This window comes from Ptiloglossa arizonensis, chromosome 1 (assembly GCF_051014685.1).
Source record: "Ptiloglossa arizonensis isolate GNS036 chromosome 1, iyPtiAriz1_principal, whole genome shotgun sequence".
NCBI lineage: Eukaryota > Metazoa > Arthropoda > Insecta > Hymenoptera > Colletidae > Ptiloglossa > Ptiloglossa arizonensis.
Genome location: NC_135048.1, coordinates 23,130,225 through 23,153,388, shown reverse-complemented (window position 1 = coordinate 23,153,388; position 23,164 = coordinate 23,130,225). Strand labels below are relative to the sequence as shown.

Sequence of the window (23,164 nt, the reverse complement as noted above, 5' to 3'; positions counted from 1 at the left end):
AATTTCTAACCAGAAATACTTTTAGTTATTATATAGAGCTACAAGCGTCTGCAAGTTGAAATTTACCAATCAATGTCGCGCGTACCCCGTATATTTTTAAGATCGATTTTCTGAAGCTTTATTACGAACAAATTTTACTCCACGCTTTCGATTAATTTTTTCACGTAGGATTGCATCCTTCGAAGTACTTCCACTCGTTACGTTTCAACGATATAAATGTATAATAATTATGTCGATTGCAATCGTTAGAAATCATTTATTGTTTCTCTTCAATGTTTTCGACCAATTTCGTTTTTTATACGTAAAACAACGGTTTTCAAACTTACTTGGTCACGGAACGATTACGTTCCATTGTGTCTATTTGATTCTAAAAACGAAGAACATACGGTTACTGCACCGGTGCATTTGGCTTTTGAAAGGAGTATCGAAATGAAAACGTGCGTCTACGAACGATAAGATCGGTCGACAGTTAAAGCTGTATCGAAATAAAACGTTGAATAGAAACAATATCTATCAATCGGTTCAACGAACACAACCAACGTTACTGATTTTACTACAACGTTTCTAACAACCACGATTGTTGTTTAATTACAGAAAGAAGCATGACTCTTTAGAGTACTTGGATCTGCGCAAGGATCCTATCGTTCTTCGTTCATCGGCTTCCTGTCACTCAAAAATGCATTCACAATACACGTGCGATTGTTATTGCAAAACTCAGGCCCCGTCCACATATCGGAGAAACGAAACTCAATCCGAAAGGGGTCCTATCAAGCTTCTAACGTCCAAAAGTTCGCTTTCTAAAATGAACACCGGCAGGAGCGTCAAAAACGTTCCATTTGCTCCAGCGAATCTTGTCAACGAAGATCAGGTATTTTTTTGCATGTATCTTTGAACAACGAAACAACGAGTAATAGAACAGTAGGTTGGTAAACTAAGAAACAAAACGTTTATAAAGAAAATTAACCGAAATGAATATGTAACAATACTTCTCAACGAAAAAAAATGTTCAGGTACTTATCGAATAAGAGTTTATTTTATTTTTTCTTTAGTAGAGAAAATAAAGAAAAGGTTTACGTAACTTTTTTGTGCAAAATTTAATTTTCTTTGCGATTGATTTAAAACACTTGCTAACATTTTTACGAGTAACGAATTCAAAAGACAACTTATAAAACTAAAGAGGTAACTGCCATTGTCCGTGGATCGATTTTGCTGAAAATTGAATCGTGTCTTGAGACGAGAATATTAGACTTAAATATAAAGCTTCGTTGAAATCCATTGACCCGGTCAGATGTAATCGTGTTAATAGACGTGCATATGTACATAATGTCGAGAAAAATAGTGCTGTGTCATCTCTGGAGTCACATCGACATTCTTCTCACACGCGCAGTATGTACATATGTATATCAAGAAAAAGAAAATGTTCCGTTTTGGTAGTCAAAATAGTCTCGAATAGTTTTTCCGTAAAAGATTTCATTGGATTGCAAAACTTTCGCTCCTTATAATTTCGAAAGTAAAAATGTATGATTTCTCTCGAATTTTTTTTGTAGAATGAAAAATCGAGAAACGTTTATTTTCGTGAACTTTTAACTCGAAGAAAACATAATACGAGTTACATATTATTATATTATTATGTAACATATGTAACAATGTAATTTATTTTTCAAATTCTATTCGATACCATAAAGAAGTTTGATTCTTCGCATCAAAGGCATTGCTTATTATATCTGTTTTATTATTCTTCGCGTCAAATACATTGCTCATTATATAATATTTATTTTATTATTCTTCGTCAAATACATTGCTTATTATATTTATTTTATTATCCTTCGTGAAATATATTGCTTATTATATTTATTTTATTATTCTTCGAGTCAAATACATTGGTTATTATATTCACTTTATTATTCTTCGCGTCAAGTACATTGCTTATTATATTTATTTTATTATTCTTCGTCAAATCCATTGCTTATCATATTTATTTTATTATTCTATGTCAAATCCATTGCTTATTATATTTATTTTATAATTCTTCGTCAAATCCATTGCTTATTATATTTATTTTATTATTCTTCGTCAAATCCATTGCTTATTATATTTATTTTATTATTCTTCGTCAAATAAATTGCTTATTATATCTTGTTAATTACATTAATTATTACAACTAATCCTTCGTTGTCTTGATTTCAGCCCAATACTAGAAGATCCACAGTGACGCTACCAGTCTCACCGGTCCTCAGTCCAGAAACGTCGGCAGCTCTCGAAGACGTGGAAAAATTGCTCAAAGATGCTCAAATTCAAATCAAGGGAATAAGCTTGGCCGCCAATTCGAACCACGTTCAAAAAACCGTAAACGCGTGAGTCGAAGGGTGTCCAGAACCACCGTATATTCTCACGGAACACGCTTTACAATAATTCTTGTTTCAGATATCCGGACGAAATGGCACTGGACGACGAAACCGATCAGTTGCTGTACATTCGAGAACGCGTCGCGCACAAATTTCAAGAGGCAAACGGCTGGATCGACGCCGACACCAAAAACCAAGGAACACCGAACGAAAGAAGACCAGTCACGAAACCTAAAAGAATCATCGATTTCTCCGCGCCCAAATTTCAAATGATCGAGGAATGTCGCAAAGACTTTTCGCGCTACGAAGCGTTCGGAATTCAAAACCAGGGAGTCACGAGTCAAACCGCGAAAGATATCCCCTCGAACGAAGAAAAAGGCTCTAACGAAACTGTCGATCGTGAAGCTGAAAAAGCTAGAAAAACGAACAGGTTCGTTGTCAAAACTGGACCGTCGGTGAACATTAAACGAAGCTTGGTAGCGCAGAATTTGAGAGAGATCGGTATACCACCAGATCCGTCTTTCGTCAAAGAGAGCACAAACGTAGGGACTTATTTAGTTCGTCACGATCATTGGACAGGTTCTTCAACGTTTAAGGAGAAGTTCACGAAGATCCCCGAGGAACCTCGAAGTACCAGAAACAACGCAAAATCGACGACCAACAAACAGAGAAAAAGATTAGAACAGCCAAACGAAGTTGAGAGAATCGTCGATTCTTCGTCTTCGTCGGGGTCGAAGGAAAAATCGGAGACTTTGGAGGGAACCGGTGATAATTTGCTGGAGAACAACGGAAAATCGAAGAACACCGAGAAATTGGACGACAGCAAGACTACAGTGGAGAACGAGAAGAGTTTGGAATCCAATGTATCGGACATCGTCGCTGGTTCCAATGGCGTGGAACCGAAAGAAGAACGAAAAACACTGTCGGCTGAGACTATCGGAGAGGAAACGGATTGTTCGACGACGAGAGTAAATTCTGGAAGCAGAAACGAGCAGAAACAGGTACGATTTGAGGAGCGAATTGTAAACGAAACGAAACTGGAACTTCCTGCGGAGATTCCGGACGATCGAGTTACTTTGGATCGAGATTCCCAAACACCTGTCGAATCGAATGATCGCGAGATTTCGAAGGACGCGGAACAGTTGTTCGAAGAAGGTCAGTTGACTTACGAGGGAATCGTTGAAACGCGTTGCGAGAACAAAGAGAGAACAGAGACAGCCGCGGAGAAGAAAGAACGCGAGAAGAGCAAACGTTACAAAATGGTGGACGAACGATTCGCGAACATTCTCGAGAAGTATCACTGTCGAAGCGAATTAGGCTCGACGAACGATCGTTTGGTGTCCTCGAGCACGAATTCGGACAGCGACCAATCGGAAGATCCAGACAGTTTCTACCGTCCCTCTATAGACGATTTGGACAACGTTCTGAGCGCTTACGATAAGATAATTAACGATGTTTCACGATCGACGAGGACCATCGAGAAATTTCTATCGCGGCCGGAACTCGAGGAATACATGGACAAGAATGAGAGCAGCGAATCTCACGATTTCGAATCGTCGAGGAACAGAGTCGAGGTAACGAGAAACTTGCATCGTTTGGAGACCGAACCTGCGGTTGTCGAATCGAGAAGAAAGGATACAGTTCCCAAAGACAGATCACCGACGAATAAAGAATGGCGTTCGCGTGGGGCGTCAAACCGTCCCAAAACCTCGAAACGTGCACCGACGAGGTCGTCACCGCGGATCAGAGGCGATCACGAATCAAGAAGGAGGTACAAGGGTTCGAGAGGGTTTAAAGTGACCCTCGTGAGAAACGAAAGCTCGAGAACTCGAGAACGATTCGACGACTCGAAGACGAACCAAGAGAGCACCGAGAGTGAGGACGACGCGATAATTCCGAGACGCGTCGTAGCGAAAGAGTCACGGTTGCCTCGAGCTCGAGACGAATACTCGACGACTACTTCCTCCGCGAACTGCTTCACTCCCTCGAGCGCCAGCGACGTTCTACGAGCGATCTCAAGGTCTGCGATCGACAGCGTTGCGGACGATCTGAGCCGATCGCGACCAATCGCCGCCTCGACGATCGAGAACAAAGACGAAGATCTCGATTACGCGACACTGCACGACGCCGTGTGCTCGGATATTATGCAACGGGGCTTCCCCGAGACCAAGGACCCAAAAGACATGGCGGTCCATTTGATCGATTACGCCCTGGTGAAGGAGACTCGATTCCTCGAGGAGAAGATTCAGAACGCTTTCGAAGCGAATCGGATCAAGAGTCTGTTGGAGCAATTAGGGAACGAAGAGGTCACTTCTGACCCGAGAAACTTGGACCTGGTGATAGCTGAGAAGACGTCAATGAACGACAACGCGGCAGGGAACATCCACGAGGAGGAGACCAAGTCCAGGTCCGAGGAACGCGACCCGGGGATCGAGTGCACTTCGGAACGAGGAAAGGAGGATCGCTCCGGTGAATCTGGACGCGGAAGCACCATTCCTGAGAGCGTCCTTAATTCCAAAAGCACCTTATGTGTATCCGATCGTCGAAGCAACCGATCTCTCCCCGATTCTAAGAGTCAATCGTCTCGTGACGACGAAGAATCCTCGAAGAACGATGGAGATTCTTCGATCAACGAAACGAGGAAACTTGATTCCGACGTCGTCGAGTCGTTGAAGGAAACTTCTGGCGCCAAGGACAACGAAACCGATCCTCACGGAAATGAGAACGTCGCTAGAGGGAGCGACACGTCGAAAACAAAGGACCTTGATAACGAGTACGTTCACAGGAATTCTAATTTCCAGGATAATGTCGCGATTCTTCGCTCGAGAGGGTTTCCACGAAATTGGATCGAACAGCGGGAATCCCCGGTTTCAAGACCGAACGTTTTTCCCCGGATTCATGGCGCTTGAGTCACCGTCGTTGCTTTTAGATTTTTCGATGCGAGAGATTTTCGTTCTCTGATGACAATTTTTATATTTTTCGCACGTATACGTGAGTTACCAATCGATTGGCTTGAAAACGAGGATTGTCGTGTTTGAGATTCTTTTTCAAGTTATCGATAACAACTCGACGTAGATCGAATGTAAATCGATGTAATTGAAATTACGCGTAGAATGAAAGAATTTTTAATTAGATTAGTGAAAAATATTGGGTTGTTGGTAAAATCATTTCGTTTTTTTGGTGAAAATGAAACTCGATTTTTGTTAGAGTGTATAAACATTTTATTAAATTATACATTCTCCATTTTGGAAAACGAAATGACTTTACGAACAACCCGATGTTATCGCAACTTAGCGTTGAACGTCACTTTGAAATTTCGTATTCGTTTTCGTTCGAAATAGAATTCACTACCGACCCCGGATTCGAGGCAACGAGCGTAACTGACTTTTCGCTTTGAAAGCGAGGATTGTCGTGTTTGAGATTCTTTTTCAAGTTATCGACAACAACTCGACGTAGATCGAATGTAAATCGATGTAATAGTAATTTTGTTGTTACTTGTAAAAAATAATTCAAATTCCAGGAAAAGTCCCGTGTACGACGTCGGTGAGCAAATCGAGAACGAAATTGTCGAAATTATGGGGAACGCTGCAACGCAAAGTGTAAATGAAAATGCTAATTCGCGCCCGGATGCCAATTTGGACGTCATTAACTTATCAACGATACACGAACATACCAAAAATATTCCAGAGAAAGATTCCGAGATTACGGAACGACATTTGTCATTTTCCACGAGTGGCGCAACTCCCGAAATAATAATGGAAAAGTCATTGGAAATCCATTCGCTTCGAGATAAAGCTGAAACCGTTCCAAAATCGATTAACAATGGTACGCGTGTTTCGTCGTCCGATTCTTTGCGCGATTGCGCGTCTCTCGAGTCCTCCTCGAAAAATGTTTCGAAAATTTTGTCAAAAATTGCGGAACCATCGCGTAAAATTAACGACACCGAACAACTACCAGAAACGAGTACCGCGACGCTCCGTGGCAATTTCAACGATGTAACGAATCAAAGAGATTTTTACACCGGTAATATGTTCGAGAAGAAAAATATTTTATCGGACTTGTACGACGATGTGCACAAAAAACTTTTATTTTCTACACTGGATACGAATTATTCGAGTACAGTCGATCGGAATTATAGGTACGTTTAATATGTATTATTATTGCGCGTAATTTTTATTAACGATCAGGTTTAAAAATCGTATTTCTTTGTGTCACAGATTATCCAACAGCGTGTCTTCGATGAAATCAAGTAAAGTAAGGGAGCATTCAACGTACTCTAATTTACTGATCCAATTCGTATAAAAAATCATTCGATTTCGCATTTCATAATTTCAGATTGAAACATTGTCCTCGGATACTTCACGTTCCGAAGGAGAATTATGTATACCAAGTTCCGATTCTTATTCTCTAGGGGAAATTAAGGTATTGGGTACAGACGGATGCGATAATAGCGTTACGATTTTTGTTACAAAAGAAATGTTGGCTTCCTGGAAAGAATCGTCACAGGTAAGTACAGCAATTACTATATCGTAAACGTTTGTGATAACTTTTGATACAAATTAGAAGGTTTAATTTGAAAAAAAAAACACTGAATTATTTGATTCGTTAACGCAAACAATGTATTTTAATCGTACTGTATTTATATTTTTCAATTACTTTTATATTTAGTCGTTGATACAAAGTATGGGCGAAATTTAAAGTTGCTGATTTGATGGAAAGCGCGCTATGAGGATACGTCAGTGTGAAGTTTATTGCGATTACACATTGCAACTGAAGATGCAACGACGATGACGTATATTCCGTAATAATCGTGCTTCCAAATGAACAGTAAAAAATGTTTAGTAATAGCACTGAAACATTGTAAATATAATTACATTTGTAAACACTGATGTCATATACTGGAATATTACTAGTGTTGTGTAATTAAGGAAAAGTAATAAATCTAAGTATAGAATGTGATCGTCGGTGTTATCTTGCTAACCTATGATCGTATGTTACGTATTTCAAAGAAAAAAAGAAAAAACTAATTTGCGTCTAAAGTTTGTATATGCGAATATAAATATATTTGAAAAGTCAAATATAAAACATAAAAATCGGAAGAGCGTAATAATATTGTGAAAGATGTTTTTTTAAATATCAGAAACATAACCTTACATTTCGGCAAAAATATGAGACAACTTAACATACGATTCGCATAGATATCACGTTAATAAAATACAGTTTATTCCAAGTGATTGATAAAATAATGTACTCTATAGGCTTTAATGGATAAAATTTATATTCTATACAAGGAAACCGTAACTGGAAAAGAAAATGTGCGACAAATATGTCATTGGTTATTCGATATCCGAAAAAAAGCGACAGAAATTTAATTTCAATGATTTTTATAATCTTTGTGAATCCGAAGGGTTTCTATTAAAGATGGTAAATAATTTTTGTATTTGTTTTTAATTATTATTTTATGAACGTTGTATAATGTTTTATGATAATACGAGGTTATGTATATAAATTCATTTCATTGACACTCCTAACATCTGTATAATAAATGATGATATATTTTAAGAGTAATGCATTGTTTTCAGATTGATATAAACTCTGATCTTGAATCCCAGGGACCACTTCACGTTTTTATATATAAAGTGTTGGATAAATTAGTATATGCAGAAAACGGTGATCAAAATGTATGATAAAGTTCTTTGTATTCTATATAATTTGAACTATTCTAACAATTAATTTCTGTTTTAGGCCAAAGCAATTATTTCAAGAATTCAAGAGTACTGCTGCCAACATCCTGAAATAATAGTTATCGACCCTTTGGACAATATTAAGGTTTTAATAAATCGTTATAAATCATACAAACTCATACAAGAGCACATACAATTTAATGGTAAATATACTTTTTAACAGTAATATATTTATTAACAGTTATGAATTGCTGCAACTGCTTCTAATGTACATCTTTATTTTTTAGATGTATTTACTCCAAAGTTTGTAGAAATTAAAAGTAAAAGCATTGTTGAGAATATATCACTGTTGAAAAGAGCAAATATTAAGTTTCCAATACTTTGCAAACCACTTATTGCTCAGGGTTGCAGTGATGCACACAAGGTAAATATTTCACTCGTTAAAAAAAAAAATGTTTAAGTTGCAGTAAAACGTACGATAAATATGTATTTTCAGATGATGATAATTTTCAATGAACAAGGTTTGAACGATTGTCAGCCACCTTGTGTTGCTCAAGAATTTATCAATCATAATGCGATTGTTTACAAAATATTCATAGTCGGTGAACATTATCATGTAGGGGAGAGACCCAGTTTCAAGAATTTTTATGAAGAAGACTGTACTGCATTAAACACAATATTTTTCAATTCAGTTGATATATTTAAGAGTGATTCTCGCTCCAAGTGGTCCATTTTATCAGAAGAAGACATTCCACTAACAGTAAAACCAAAATATGAAATACTAGAAAAGATTGTCAAAAAAGTCACAGATCTTTTTGGGCTTATCTTGATCGGTATTGATGTTGTTATCGAAAATCATACTGGAAGATATGCAATTATAGATGTAAATGTATTTCCTGGATATGTTGGCTATCCAAACTTCTTTAAACAGTTAATAGGATGCATTAAGAAATTGTTAGCTGAACAAAGAGATTCGCAGCAAAATTCTAAAACTTATACATTGAAAAAATGTTTAAGCGATGATTTGGATTCTGGTTTTGAAAGTGATGAAAAAAAAAAATATTCTATAAAGACAAATAAATAATACGAATAACGAATAAATAAAAAGGATGGATAACGGTATCAGATTGGTAACCCAGTTCTCTATATTCTAACAAGTACAAAGAAGTATTGTTTGAAAAAATAATACACAATTTTTTGTAATAATGACTTCATTCATTCTTGTCTTCAAAGGCACTTTAAACTGTTGTATCAGACCTGCGTTTTACAATCAGAAATATATTTTTTTTTTATACGTTTTTGGTTTATTTTGCTTGTATAATATATAGCTATTGTAGAAAGAGATTGATTCTAAACATTTAAAAATACAATTAAATTTTAACCATTCGATTCTAATTGAGCAGTACTTGCATTCGAGTTACTTTCACTTTTTTCAATCAGCTCTTTTTGTTTCATCCAAGCCTTGGCAGATGCCAAAAATTTAAGATTTGGCCTTTGAGACTCATCTTCTGGGAAAACAAAATCAAATACTTCTTCCCAACCATCGTCCCTCTAAAAGAAATAGAAGATATGAATACAAAAATATGTACATTTTTTGTTAACAAAAAATATATGCATTTATGATTCAAAATTAGTGAATTTATTTACCCCGTCTTCTCCCACGATACGTCTTCTACGTTTAATTCTACGAGGCATTTTTTCCATAATTTTAGCTCGAGTTTCATCGTCTCCTTTCTCGTTTTCAAAATCTCTCCATGCTTCTAAAAGCAATGCTCTACTTTCTTTGTCCCCATTTGATCTAAGTGCATCATTTCCGCGTTCAAAGATTCTTCTTGCCAGAACAACATTATCAAGACCATCCTCTGATGTTGAATTTGCCAATTCAAATTTGGCATATGCAATCCAAACCTGAACAATGTGTAGCATACTCAATAACAAAATAAGAAAAAACAAATAATTATAATTACACAACTTAATTTTTATTAGAATCATTGAACTTACTTTAACGTGAAGCGTACGTTCTAATAATCTTTCAAATAATTGCCTCGCATTTTCTGTTTCGTCTTGTGCAATTTCAAAATCGATATACGATTTCCACAACAATTCAGGCATATCCAATCTACAAATTTAAAATAGACATGTTAATAGAAAGTATAACTTAAGAATTATTATTTTTAAATATTTTACCTTGGTTGCGATATAGCTAATTCATAAATAGCTCGTGCACGTTCTATATCACCTAAAAGTGTTTCTAACTCTGCAAACTGCCAAAAAAAAATTTCAATAAATACAGAACAATTGCTAAAATTATAATAAACAACAAATCGCTTTACTTTACATACCTTCATCCATGTCGTACAGTTTTCTGAACCAAATTCGAGAAACTTTTCATACAAAATTCTACATCTATCAAATTCTCTTAATTGTATTTCCAAATCAATATACCCGCGGTATAATTTATCTCTAGGACAAATACCCAATGACATACCCTAGTACAATTTCAAATAAAATTATTTATGCTTAAGAAAATAGTTAGGTTTGATAAAATGAGCAATTGTTAATACAGTATGTAATTAAATACTTACTAATGTTTTCCTAGCTGCTGTTAAATTTTTTTGTCTTATTTCAAAATATGCATAAAGTAACCAAATTTTTGAAAAAGTGAAATGTTTATGAGGAATTAGTTCTAAACATGCCCTGAAAAATTATATTATTTAATTTTGCTATAAATTTATTTATAAATATATAAATTACTGTTACAGTTTTAAAAGAAATATTAATTACCTGTAGACTTGTCGACATCTTTCCATATCTTCAGTATCAAGTTCTTCAAAAAGAGCATAATTTATCCAAAGATAAATATATCGTCTCCAAAATTGTTTTTCCTGTAAAATGTGCTAAGTTTAGATTATTCGTATTAATATGAAATATGTAAACTAAATTAGAAATATCTTTTACTTTGGTTGGAGGTACATTAGCTATTGCGCGTTCATATGTTTCTCTGATAATATCTATATTTCCTTCAGACTCCACTAATCTCAAATAGTCAAACCATGCATCATAATTAGAAGGATTTTCTTTCACTTCTTGTTCATATTGGTATTTTCTTTTGCTCACAATTACATCCTCAATACCTAACAGTATGAATGTAATATGATTACGTTTATATGCAAGATTAATCACGAGTCTTTGAAAATGTGATACCTGAGCGATCTCCATATTTTTTTTCATGTATAGTATATGCTTTATAAATTTCTTGTGTTTTCTCTTTTGGAATATGATCTAATGCATATTTATAAATTACTCTAGCTCGATCATGCTATAAAAAAAATGATCATATGAAAGAAATAATGTAATATGTAATCTATATTAACATGAAAAAATTTAACTTATTAATTACTTCTCTTTGTCCTTCTTCAAATTTTGCAAATGCAATAAATAATTTTTCATCCAGACTTTCATCACCATAAAAATTAATGGCACGTTCATAAACACTGCGAGCTCCATTTATAAATCCATGAGACTCTTCAAATCGTGCATACTTAATCCAATGCTTAACATCAGGATGAACCATTACAAAACATTCATAAATTTGTCTAGCTCTTTGTATTTCTTTATACCTCAATTCAAATTTAATGTAAGTTTGCCAAGCTTGTTCATCAGGTTCCCATTCCATCCACCTTTCAAATACTTGACGGGCACCTAAATGAATCTTTCAATTAACAAGATTTTCTTTAGATAGTATTTAAAATTTTATTCAAAATAAAACTTTACCAGCAATATTTTCTAACATTTCTTCCATATAAGTGTACTTATACCAAAATTGATTTGCTCTAGGTAATATAGTAACAGCACGATCCCATAAATTTCTGGCATGATTTACTTGACGATTTCGCATTTCCATCTCTGTATATTTTAGCCATAATGTAATGTTTCTGTGATCAACATCTAATGCACGCTCATATATCGAGCTGAAATTTATATACAAAATACTTCTTAAAATAAAATTATAAAATAAAACATAGCATAAATTTATACTGAATTATCAACAAAAAATTATATTATATCAAAGATTTAATTACAAATGTTATACCGTGCTCTTTGTATCTGTTTCTGACTTTCTTCCCATTGAGCATATTTTATCCAATTTGAAATTACCATACGATTCTTACGAATATTGTCTTCAAAAGCTTTTCGCTTCCTATGTTGATAATCGGCTAATTCATGGGGATCAGAAATTTTTTGTTTTGGTGGCTAAAACAAAACATTTCCACAAATATCATAAACCAATCTTTTTATCATTCTTATAGATATCTATAGAATTATAATTTATAAAAAAATAATAGGGGTATAGGACATAAAAGAATTCATATAGATTCAAAAACATCCTTACAGGTGGTAAGATCTCAAGATCTCTTTCTTTAGCCTCACGTAATAGTTGTTCTGCTGTTATTTGAATTTCAGCAGGTGCTTTATTTTTAACCTGTAACAAAAATTGTATCAATAATTTTATATCGTAATACAATTTCATTTGTAGATTAAGATATATAAAAGGAGAAAATTAAGTACCTTTGCAACTTTTGGCATTTTCTGGGATTTCTCCATGATGCTTGATTTAATTTGTCTTCTTCAAATATAAAAAATGATGTGGATAAATTATTACACGAATACAAAACAGTCTTTAAACATTTTTATGATCCTATTTCAACTTGCACCTTTTTGATGAATAATAGATATATTTAAAAAATTACTACAATCTACAAATAAATAATTATAATATCTTTCATTATCGTTCTTTTATATTATAAATAAATTAATCTTTTCAATCATTAAAACGTTTTACGGTAAATAGACAAAATGAGAAGGTTAGGTATAACTAACCTATACACCGTAATTATCTGTATACTGAACTTATAATTATTTTATAATGATTTTTTGTTGCACTTCATTGGTAACTACTTATACTCGATATTTTTATACAGATTTTACACGTATTATGATTATTACTCAATGAGTCAGTCTCAAAATACTGTTTGATCTGTGTCTAAAAATTAATCTTTTCTGTTTACAAATTATAAATTATATATTGCTTCTTCATTCAGAAACAATGATTTTGCTTGTAATTCACTCATTTTAAGAAATTATGAAGTAATAGATTCAGTTATGTTGGATTCCTTCAGTAACTTTTATATGGTTTAATTGTTGACACTGTAGTACGTACACTTATACGCGCGAACCTTGCACATTTTTGAACACGATGCGCATGATGCTGAAAATGCATACAACATTAACATATTGTTTTTTTTATTACATGTGTAGTTTGCAGAAGATGAAAGGAGGATTCTGTATCCGTGAAAGAGATATAAAATTAATAAGAGATTGAGGCAACGAAGAGTTTGTTGGTTATTTCAAGGTAATCCCCTCAGAGTGAAAACAGGCGCGTGACTGGTTTTGATAGTGACGTTTGTAGATTCGTGACGTTTGCACAAGAAACAGTTTGTGTTTAGTTGCAAAGACAAAATTGTTAGGATGACAGTACTCGTACGATCTGAGTAGAGTGTAGCTTGAAGTGTCTTTGAAAATAGTGATTAAGTCAGAACACGATAAAATATAGCAAAAATTCTTACAAAAATTTTCTTTCACGTGGGCTGCATGAAACAACCGTGTATGAACGCATCGAGGTGAGAGAAAGATAGAAATAGTACATAAGAAGGAGAGGTTAATTCGTGCACAGAAAAGAGCCAGAGAAAGAAAGCAAGAGCATAGAGGAAAAGAGAGGGCAGTCAGTGCCGAAGCTTTATCTTTATTATGCGCCGCTGAGTGAATTGTCAAGTGAAATCAGAAATGGCTGCCAACGAGCAACAACGCAAGGTGAGTAGGGAGAAATACATTGTATTTTTCTCGAATTGCGAATGACTTTCCGATACGCTCAAATAAACGACAGATCCATAACATTGTTGAAAGCTAAGTTTGTCGTTCGAAATGATTGAACGCGTGATCCGTTCGCGATGGTTTCGAGTCAAAAAACGGGATTTATACAATGTCTCGGGATCAGTCATACTAAAAGGAACAACGACGTCTTGACTTTAGTTCTGCGTTGATAAATATTTGACAGTGAGAGGGACTCGAAAATGGATAGTACAAGAAAATACTTCCGTTCCGCGCGGACAGGAATTTTTCAAAGAGACGTTCTACTTCATTCAAATATTTGCCAGATCATCGATGCATAAAAAGACATATACATTGCTATATGCAGTATTTACATTCGTACAAGCAGCTGTCAGTAGACGATCAGAAAGGTCTCACGAAATCCTGCGAAAAATACGCAATGTTTGATTCCCTTCGACGTTTAGTTCGCATGAGATATTAGATAATTTTTTAAAAAACATCGAAAGCTCGTACGAATTTGACAGGGATTGTGCGATTGAGGCAGTCAACGTATAATAGCATTAACGAAAGCTGCGACGTATGACAAGCGACATGCCTAACAATGTTTGATAATACTTCCTCCATAAAATTTTCTTGTCGATTTTAAAACCGACGATTTTGCTTCAAGATAAATTGAAATTAATACAAAATTACGTCGTTTAGTAGAAATATTCTGGACTTTGTGCGCTCGAAGTAATTAGACACAATACGAAAATTAACATATGCCTGCTATGACGACAGATATCTGTATTTCTTTTTTCGACAAGATCAACTAGTTCCTGCTACTGATTTTAATCGTATATCGTTGTCAATGTAATTGCGAGATATTTCGGGAATACGGCGAACGTTTCGTTCTTCTGACATTGAATTCTACTAAATCAAGCGTTTGTAAATCGTTCTCATCATTGTACCATAAATAGACATGATTTTCCTCGGACTTATCATGGAACGGAATCTTTTTTTGGAAAAATTGTCCGTGCATTTTCATGGACGTCGCGTAGCAGTTAAATACCATTCTTTCCACAATTTGTAGATGATGCTGCAATTTACATTCGGTTTCATAATGTTGCACGAAATATAAATTCGTACATTTACCATACATTATTTCGCAATAAAGTTGACTTATCGGGAAGGTAAAAATATTGAAATGATAAGAATGTATAACGAAAAGACTGTTCTCAACCGAAACTAATATTTTTCTTTTATTTTGTGCTTGTACGTATGCGTGTATTACCTATGTATGCGATCTCCGTCATGTTCGTGCGTTGTTTCATTTTACATTTTGCGATTACTTGTATAACATTTAATTAAGTATGGAGGTGAATAGAGCAGTAATTACACTATAAAGGGCAAAGAATATTTTAAGAAACATATTTTATTTAATTGTGCACGTTATAATAAATTATTATTGAGGAAATTATTGTACATTTTTTTTATGAAATTAATTTACCTTGCACATAATGATAAACGGTTTTCATACTTTTTTATTCCAACGTATTTAAACAAATACGATTTTAAAAAATATATATTATGTACTATTTAAAATATAACATTAGCTACTTCTATAAATGTTTTATTACAATAGTATTATTAAGTATTTAATATTATTAATTCTACAAAATATGTAATTATTTGTAACATTAGTACACTAAAGTATATTTTTTAAACTGTATCTGATATAAGTAATAGGTTTTAATGGATTATCATTACATATAAACAACCAGGTAAGCATATGTGACCTTAGAAACTGTCAAGGTATGTGATTTTAAGGCTTCACAAATGCTATAACATGATTGCATATTGTTGTGTCATAGCAATTAGTAGAAATATATTTTGTGCATATACTTATAATTTTTAAACTATTAAATATTACATGTGCAATATATAAATTTTAGCTATACCATATTAAGTTTTAAATATTTTGAATTTAAACTTTTTCCAAATTTTACTATAAAATGAAAATATTTTATATATATCTAACACTATGACACTATTTTACAGTATAAAAAATATACTTTAAAAAACAGTTCTATTTTTCCTTTTATCTCATTTAAATATCATTATTAATAAGTTGTATGCTCTTGTGCGCATTTAATAAAATTATGAATTTATAAAACTGGATTAATAATTAGGAACCACGGGAGTTAAGAGAACCAGCCCACCATGCAAGGAGACCGATGAATGCATTTCTCATTTTTTGTAAGCGACATCGTGGTTCAGTGCGGTCTGGTTTCCCACATTTAGAAAATCGAGCAGTCACAAGGGTTCTGGGTGAATGGTGGGCCACTCTTCATCCAGATCAAAAGCGTTCATATACAAATTTAGCACAGGAGGTAAATTACTTGTAATATAGAAGAACTAAATGTCATGTTGGCAATCATACATTGATGTAATTTAAATTGTATATTGCAAACCTTGAAAATGTACCATTCTTTTTAGTATTCTTTAAATTTTCATTAACAATCAAATATATTTTCTCAAAGTTATTGCTTATACGATATTTATAGTTAGCATTAAAAGAAATAATTTCACTTTAATTATCTTTCAGTACAAAGATGCATTCTTAAATGCAAATCCTGATTTTAAATGGTACAAATTACCAGCACCTCCATTACGTACTTTGAATACTAGGCCTACAAACAAAAAAGCAGAAACAAGTTCTAGTGAGCAACCTGTAGAGAAAGTCAAATTTGAGAATGAGTCTTCCGATTATTCGAAATCTGACAAGCGAGATGGACAATCAATTCAACCAGGCAAATTAGCAGATGAATCCCAGATTGGTGGCCTCAGTTCTTTATTTACACCTCAGAAAACACAAATGACAGATGAGCATGCAATTAATGGTTCTGTGATTGAAAATGATAGTGAAGTTCCAAAACCTCCTAAAAAGAGATATCCAGATTTACTTCTTTCATCTGAGGATAAGAGAGAATGTAAAGCTGATCTTTTTGATGCAAAGAAAAGGATAAAATCTGAATCAAACAACAACGAACATCAATACGTAAGAAATCTTTTTTCTTAAATATATTTATGTAATTTAAATACTCAATTCATTTATTGTCATAACATGCAGCTAACATTAATAATCATATTTAGGATATAGAAGATGAGAAAATAGAAATAAATAATTTTTTGGCAACAAATATGTCTTCTGAGGAAAATAATTTTAGAAGTGAACGGACATGCAAAGGTTTACGCTATCAAAAGTTCCTTGCTGAACAAATGAAAAATATTGGCTCATCAGGGCAGCAACCTAAGCGAAGACGACAAACTGGTAATCGTAGGTAAATAAGTCTTTCTATTAAACTCTTATTTAGTGTAAAATATTAATTTATAATTCATATTGTAATCTGTTCTTAAAAATATTTTTACTGTCAGTGATGGTCAAATAAACGAGAGAAGAAATTCTATTTCATCAAATGTCAGTGAAAAAACAGATTCTTTGAGTAGTGAAGGTGGAAATAGTTCTCGTGGCGAATTGGAACATCTTGTGGAAAGGTAATTTAATTTTTCTGTTTGTAAGAAATACATATGTATAAATATTAATGAAACCAAATAACCTGAATATTATATTAAGTGCTGAAGGAAATATTGAAGCTTCAAAACCAGAAGAAACGGAAACTGAAGGAACAGAAGGAGAATTAGATTTTGGACCTTGGACTGCACGTAAACGATTTCGAGCTGAGTAAGACATTTTTATTTGAAGATATTGTTTGATAAGATATTATATAATAAAATCAATTAATGTTATGTATTACTTTTATCTGTAGGGATTTTAATTTAGAAAAAAAGATTGAAGCATTACCATCTTTAAGTTTAGAAGAATTTCAGGAGAAAAAGAAACAGCAACGTACGAAAAAGAAAAAAATTGTACAAAAGTTAACATTAACTTCGAATAACAAGAGATATCAAAATAATTTTAACATTAATGGTCAAGCAAATAGTCAAAATACCGAAGATGCTGAAAAGGCGCTTCTTGTTGGAAGCCAAAAAAGGAAAGCACGAAAACAGAGCATTACGCGTAACGCAGCAGCTATAAGTGATTTCAAACAAATTGAAATAGAAGAATCTAGTGAATGTAAGTATAATGAAATAAAATAATATAATGTTCAAACTTTTATGTATTGTATTCTATTTATTAATTTTTCGTACAAGCATAACAAATATTTCATTGCACTAAATTCTGAAAATTAAAACGTAGCTTACATTAAAAAAAATAAAATAAAATTTCAAATTATATTTATTACATTTTAGAATCACATATCTGTAAATAATTTCAATGTAAAAATTAAAATCTTTGACAATCGGTAATTTACTATAATATTTAATATTTCATTTTATATAAATATTTCACAAATGTATATTTTTGAAGAAATTTAATTATTTATATAAATATTAATAGCGTGGTGTGCATCGCCGGACTTAGAAGCACTGGCATGTCTTGCAGCAGTTGCCGCCAACAGAACAAAGCTTACCAAACATAATACATAAGATATATTTTTCGATATTTAGCAGTCGTTTGCGGTATGAACTTGCACTATGCAAACCAAAATCTTATTCGTTTGTTTCTTAGTATAATTTCTTATTAGTGGAATTACTGAAATAATTGCTTTGATTGCTGTTAAAACATAATAACGATTCCAACTGAACAAACATGTACCACGTTATTATTGTTAATATCTGTGTCGTTAATTGCTGTTAATTATGAATATTAATATTGTGACTGCTATAATTATTTCGCCACTCAACATGTAAAGATATTTCTTTTATGTTGCATAAATGTCCTATGAACGTGGTTAATGAAAGATAGTTTTTTGTATAGTTTGTTAACGAATAATGTTGTTACTATTACATACTGAAGAAAGATTCTAGTTTTCACTTTTCGTTGTGTGTAATTATTAAAATATTGCGTCACACATTCTATAATTGTTAATAAATACCTGCAGTGCAGATGATAGCCATTTTATCTCATTTGAAAGAATGCCCGCGTATTGATATTCATTGGGAAATTTGTGCAACTTCCAACAAACATAATATTGTCACGTAGAACCTGACTGGAAAAATTATCAATGGAGGATAGGAAAGGTGCATATAGTAAGAGATGTTAGTCAGTGTGTATTATAGGAAGATGTTGGTAAAGCAAGGATTTTAACTTGCAGATTAATTTTTCTAATATAAAATATTATAAATGCGATTGAGAAGTAACAGTAACAGTGCCGTAAATCTTAACAAAACCGATGAACAGGGCATTTTATCATATCTATGTGTAGTAATGATAACATGTAATAATTGCAAAGTCACTTGTTACTATTTTTATTATTATCATCGGCGTACATTTTATCTGTATTTCATTATGTTCTGTAAACACTTTATGTACATAGAAATAGGTGCAGTATTATGAAAGATATCCTTCATGATCTGAATATCAAAAAAGGATATAATCAAAATATACATGTATAAATATATATGTATATATATTTATACACATATTCAAGACCACTGTTTATACGTTATACGTGCGTACATGTACACATACGTAATATGTAATTTATGCAAAATAGAAAATTTAAATTTTATTGTTAGTGAGTGTTCTCTCGTATCAGAAAGCGTATGTATACATGTATGTATGTAATTTGATAAGACTACATATATATATATATATATATGAATGTATATTTATAATATTTATATCAACTAACTATTATTTTAGTGTTAAGACCATGAAAATGCGATTCTGTGCTCTGTTTGAGAAAGTAAGGGACTTGTCTGTGATTTTGGCTAAAGGAGTTTTTAATATTTTATATTTTTCTATTCATTTTCTCTCCTTTTCTTTCTCACCTCTTTAAGTTCATTGAAGTCTAACTCCAGACACTGTTAGCAAAATGGTAGGAATAACTAATGTTAGTAAATTCCTCTGTAATATGGAAATGAGTATACTGATTACATTTCAAATGTGCCTTGAAGAGATATGAACATAGATATTAAACAATGACCAACAATATATTTTCGATTCGTTTCGCCATTCTAACTGTCTTTTGGCTTTTACATTTATACCTTCTACAGTTTCTAATTGTGGTTACGGTACATAAATATATAGCGAGCCTTTACGGCCAGCGTCCGAATACTTGGAATTCTTAAAAGAAAAAAATTAAGGGAAAGTGTTTCGAATTTTACTGCACAAACATCTATGTACCTAGCTTTAAAAAGTATAATTTACACGAACATATATATATATATTATATTATATATGTATGTATGTATATATATACATACACTCTCACACACGCATATATATATATAGATATATATATGTATATGTATATGTATATATACTTGTAACATATTGTATACCATTTATATGAATAATAAAGATATAATATTTTGATGTAAACTTGAAGTTGCTTGCAACATATTTTGGTCACATAAAACTATTTTATTCAATAAAGAAAGTCATAAATTGATGTAAAAGCTATTTTTTTAAATAAATAATTTTCCAACAATTAAATGTATTTATTCAAATATAAAATTGAATGATTAAATCTATTAATCATTTTTAAAGTTCATATAAGTTGTAAATAAATATAATTGCAGATATAATTCTCTTTACTACTTAATTTATTAAATTGTGTAAGTATTCAAATAGTAAAGTATATTTATACTATTTGCATCATTTTCTAAAAATACATATTTCATTTTATACTTCTGTATAATTAGCTGTAAGGTCAAAATTAAAAATTGCGCGGGCTCGTTTTATACCTGACCTATGTCAACACAAATAGTATTACATAATATTATTTTTTTTACCGCTATTAAAGGTAATAAATCAGTTATGTGTTGCATAATAAGACCATTTTTTCAATTATTGACAATATACATTTTATAAATATGAACATAAAGTTGCTGTAATAAAGTTTATTTACAAAAAGTCCTTCTGAAAGATAAAGTAGTGTAAGTAACATTCCATTAAAATTATTTCATCGTTATTTATGAATAGGTCTGTGCATACATTCAATAAACATACACTTTTATTTTAATACAAATTATTTTAATATTGTTTTACTATATTTTCCTTTACTTAATTCTTAATTAGTTACATTTATCATGTAATACATAATCTATGTCACAATATAAAATGCACTTATTTCTTTATTACTTACATATCAAACTTCTAAAAAATAATTATATTTCATTCAATTCAGACTCCATATAAACAAAACCACGTGACTGCAATAAAGCTGAAACAGTAGGGCGCTATCCCCGTATAGAAATATATACAATAAAATATATATAAGTTATTATTTATTTATAATAGTAGATTCTCTGATAAAGAGAAATGTCACTTTACATTTACAAGAATTTTTAATACAAACTCTGCCATCGGTTTTTTAATCGTGTATCGAGTTTTTTTTTGTTTTAATTCACTATGCGCCAAACCCACAATACACTCCTGGTCAGAAACGCAGCAAACCAATGAGTTTCTTTCATATTCACGTGTTTTGTTTACAAGCTTGGATGCCTTTACTGTTAGCGTCGCTTTAATCGTATTTTACATGTTCAAAGTTTTTATAGAGGCTGTGCATCTAAAAGTTTGAAATCCATAAATCGTGATTAAAACTGACTTGACAACTACGAGCGCTGTGTGTATTATGCCATTGTCGTGTAGTATATATTCGCTGTGACGGTAGTGATAGCTACGTCAAATTAAGTAACTTGCTTGTTTTGTGGATTTGAAGCAGATCACTTGATTTATCAGTTATTGCTTTTGTATATTAGACATTTGGAAAGCAATTCACAACATTTCAGGATGGGCGTAATTTTCTTGGAACACATCGGAGGTGCTCGCCTGTTCTCTTGTGCTGCCTGCGACACCAATCTTACAAACAGAAGTCAGCTGATAAGCACGCGTTTTACGGGCGCTACGGGTCGTGCTTTTCTATTTAACAAAGTCGTCAATTTAAATTACAGGTATTCGAGTTTCTCTTTTTTTATTTAAAATAAATTAATATTAATTGATGCAATACAAGGTGATGTACTGTACTTTTACGTTTCGAAAATTCTTCAATAGACAAGATTGTAAAAAGATGAAATATTTCTATTTCCATGTACCTAAGAAAGTGGAGAAGAATGTGATTAAATTCTAAAATTATTAGAAGTATCTGATTAAAAACAAAGGCTGTATGAATATGCAAGGAAAATAATATTATTGTAATTCTTTTTTTTAAATTAACTATAAAAGTGCAACTATACAAAATTTTTATTTTAATACGTTATAATGTATTCTAATGTACAGATATTGATATTGATAGAGGAAATATCTGACTGTATTATTTTAAAATGGATTGCTTATGTTTGAAAAAAATAATTCAGTTATTTATCAATAGCTTATACTTTAGCAATTTTTATATATTGTCCATTCATTCTTAGGTTCATGATTTTTGTATTTACGTATATTTAGCTTTTTAGCTTTATTTAGCACGCAGGATACCATTCATAAATGTACAAAGTCTTAGAGAAATTGTGCTAATGGAATAAACTTATACAATTTTTTTTGCATATTCATAATTTAATTTATCTACAATGATATACAGTGAGGTACAGGATAGAGTGATGTTGACGGGTCGTCACATGGTCCGAGATGTCAGCTGCAAAAACTGTGATGCTAAACTTGGGTGGGTGTATGAATTTGCAACAGACGATAATCAACGATACAAGGAAGGCCGTGTCATCCTGGAGCGGGCATTAGTTACAGAAAGTGATGGAATAATCGAACATGTTTAATATCCTACGACAACTAGCAGGTCATAGGATAAAAATATATTACAGTCATTATGAAAACAGTTGTTTTCTTTCTCGTGTTCCTTCATTTATTAGAATAATTTTTAATATTATTCTAGAGTGTAAAACAATTTATATTTAATATTAAATATTTTTTTAAATATTGAACATGCTTTGTCTTATGGTATTACATACTTTTTGTGCCATTACTTTTTCTTTTTAATTTATTTTTCATTTAAACATGTATACCATGCTATCTTTGATTAAAAATAAAAATTGTGTTCACATTATTTTAGTAGTTTTAAGATAATATTGAAAATAATATTGAATAAATGAAATAAATTATAATGAATGAATGTATAAGTTTTTTAATTAAATAATTGATCCCATAGTAGATATTTAATAATTTACAAATTATTATCTAGTTAATTT

At 32.3% G+C, this 23,164-nt stretch overlaps 5 protein-coding genes across 8 annotated transcripts in view; 4 read left to right on the top strand and 1 right to left on the bottom strand.

Annotated features, from left to right (window-relative positions):
* LOC143150081 (uncharacterized) overlaps positions 1 to 7,278 on the top strand; it is a 50,790-nt gene extending 43,512 nt beyond the window's left edge. For all 3 annotated transcript variants that reach the window (XM_076318116.1, XM_076318098.1, XM_076318106.1), the window contains exons 2-8: positions 595 to 868; positions 2,188 to 2,354; positions 2,425 to 5,118; positions 5,866 to 6,483; positions 6,563 to 6,599; positions 6,681 to 6,851; positions 7,014 to 7,278. In XM_076318116.1, coding sequence (XP_076174231.1) covers positions 677 to 868; positions 2,188 to 2,354; positions 2,425 to 5,118; positions 5,866 to 6,483; positions 6,563 to 6,599; positions 6,681 to 6,851; positions 7,014 to 7,043 — 3,909 coding nt within the window. In that variant the 5' untranslated portion in view covers positions 595 to 676 and the 3' untranslated portion in view covers positions 7,044 to 7,278. The remainder of the gene's footprint in view (positions 1 to 594; positions 869 to 2,187; positions 2,355 to 2,424; positions 5,119 to 5,865; positions 6,484 to 6,562; positions 6,600 to 6,680; positions 6,852 to 7,013) is intronic.
* An 18-nt stretch (positions 7,279 to 7,296) lies between these two features.
* LOC143150121 (inositol-tetrakisphosphate 1-kinase) lies at positions 7,297 to 9,659 on the top strand. The gene is given in 6 exon segments (XM_076318169.1): positions 7,297 to 7,648; positions 7,650 to 7,769; positions 7,928 to 8,026; positions 8,091 to 8,232; positions 8,317 to 8,453; positions 8,526 to 9,659. Coding segments are annotated over 6 exon segments (1,125 nt in total). The 5' UTR covers positions 7,297 to 7,609; the 3' UTR covers positions 9,114 to 9,659.
* Positions 9,143 to 13,712, bottom strand: Crn (pre-mRNA splicing factor crn). The gene is made up of 15 exons (XM_076318129.1): positions 12,911 to 13,712; positions 12,599 to 12,786; positions 12,423 to 12,512; positions 12,123 to 12,283; positions 11,804 to 12,000; positions 11,430 to 11,731; positions 11,234 to 11,348; positions 10,988 to 11,163; positions 10,814 to 10,914; positions 10,615 to 10,726; positions 10,372 to 10,518; positions 10,217 to 10,293; positions 10,031 to 10,148; positions 9,677 to 9,937; positions 9,143 to 9,580 (listed from the first exon to the last, which is right to left on the bottom strand). The coding sequence occupies exons 2-15, from the start codon at positions 12,632 to 12,634 to the stop codon at positions 9,407 to 9,409; spliced, it is 2,067 nt and encodes a 688-aa protein (XP_076174244.1). The 5' UTR covers positions 12,635 to 12,786; positions 12,911 to 13,712; the 3' UTR covers positions 9,143 to 9,406.
* Positions 13,466 to 18,677, top strand: Bbx (bobby sox). The gene is made up of 8 exons (XM_076318141.1): positions 13,466 to 13,900; positions 16,090 to 16,290; positions 16,506 to 16,958; positions 17,054 to 17,241; positions 17,336 to 17,455; positions 17,535 to 17,642; positions 17,728 to 18,035; positions 18,360 to 18,677. Exons 1-8 carry the CDS (start codon positions 13,874 to 13,876, stop codon positions 18,446 to 18,448), a joined length of 1,494 nt encoding a protein of 497 aa, XP_076174256.1. The 5' UTR covers positions 13,466 to 13,873; the 3' UTR covers positions 18,449 to 18,677.
* A 2,777-nt stretch (positions 18,678 to 21,454) lies between these two features.
* Positions 21,455 to 22,985, top strand: Yippee (yippee zinc finger protein). 2 transcript variants are annotated; one of them, XM_076307819.1, is made up of 3 exons: positions 21,455 to 21,594; positions 21,761 to 21,922; positions 22,546 to 22,985. In XM_076307819.1, exons 2-3 carry the CDS (start codon positions 21,762 to 21,764, stop codon positions 22,733 to 22,735), a joined length of 351 nt encoding a protein of 116 aa, XP_076163934.1. In that variant the 5' UTR covers positions 21,455 to 21,594; position 21,761; the 3' UTR covers positions 22,736 to 22,985. The 2 variants fall into 2 exon arrangements, with proteins under 2 accessions (XP_076163934.1, XP_076163926.1); XM_076307811.1 differs by having other exon boundaries at positions 21,581 to 21,662.
* Positions 22,986 to 23,164: the final 179 nt, after the last annotated feature.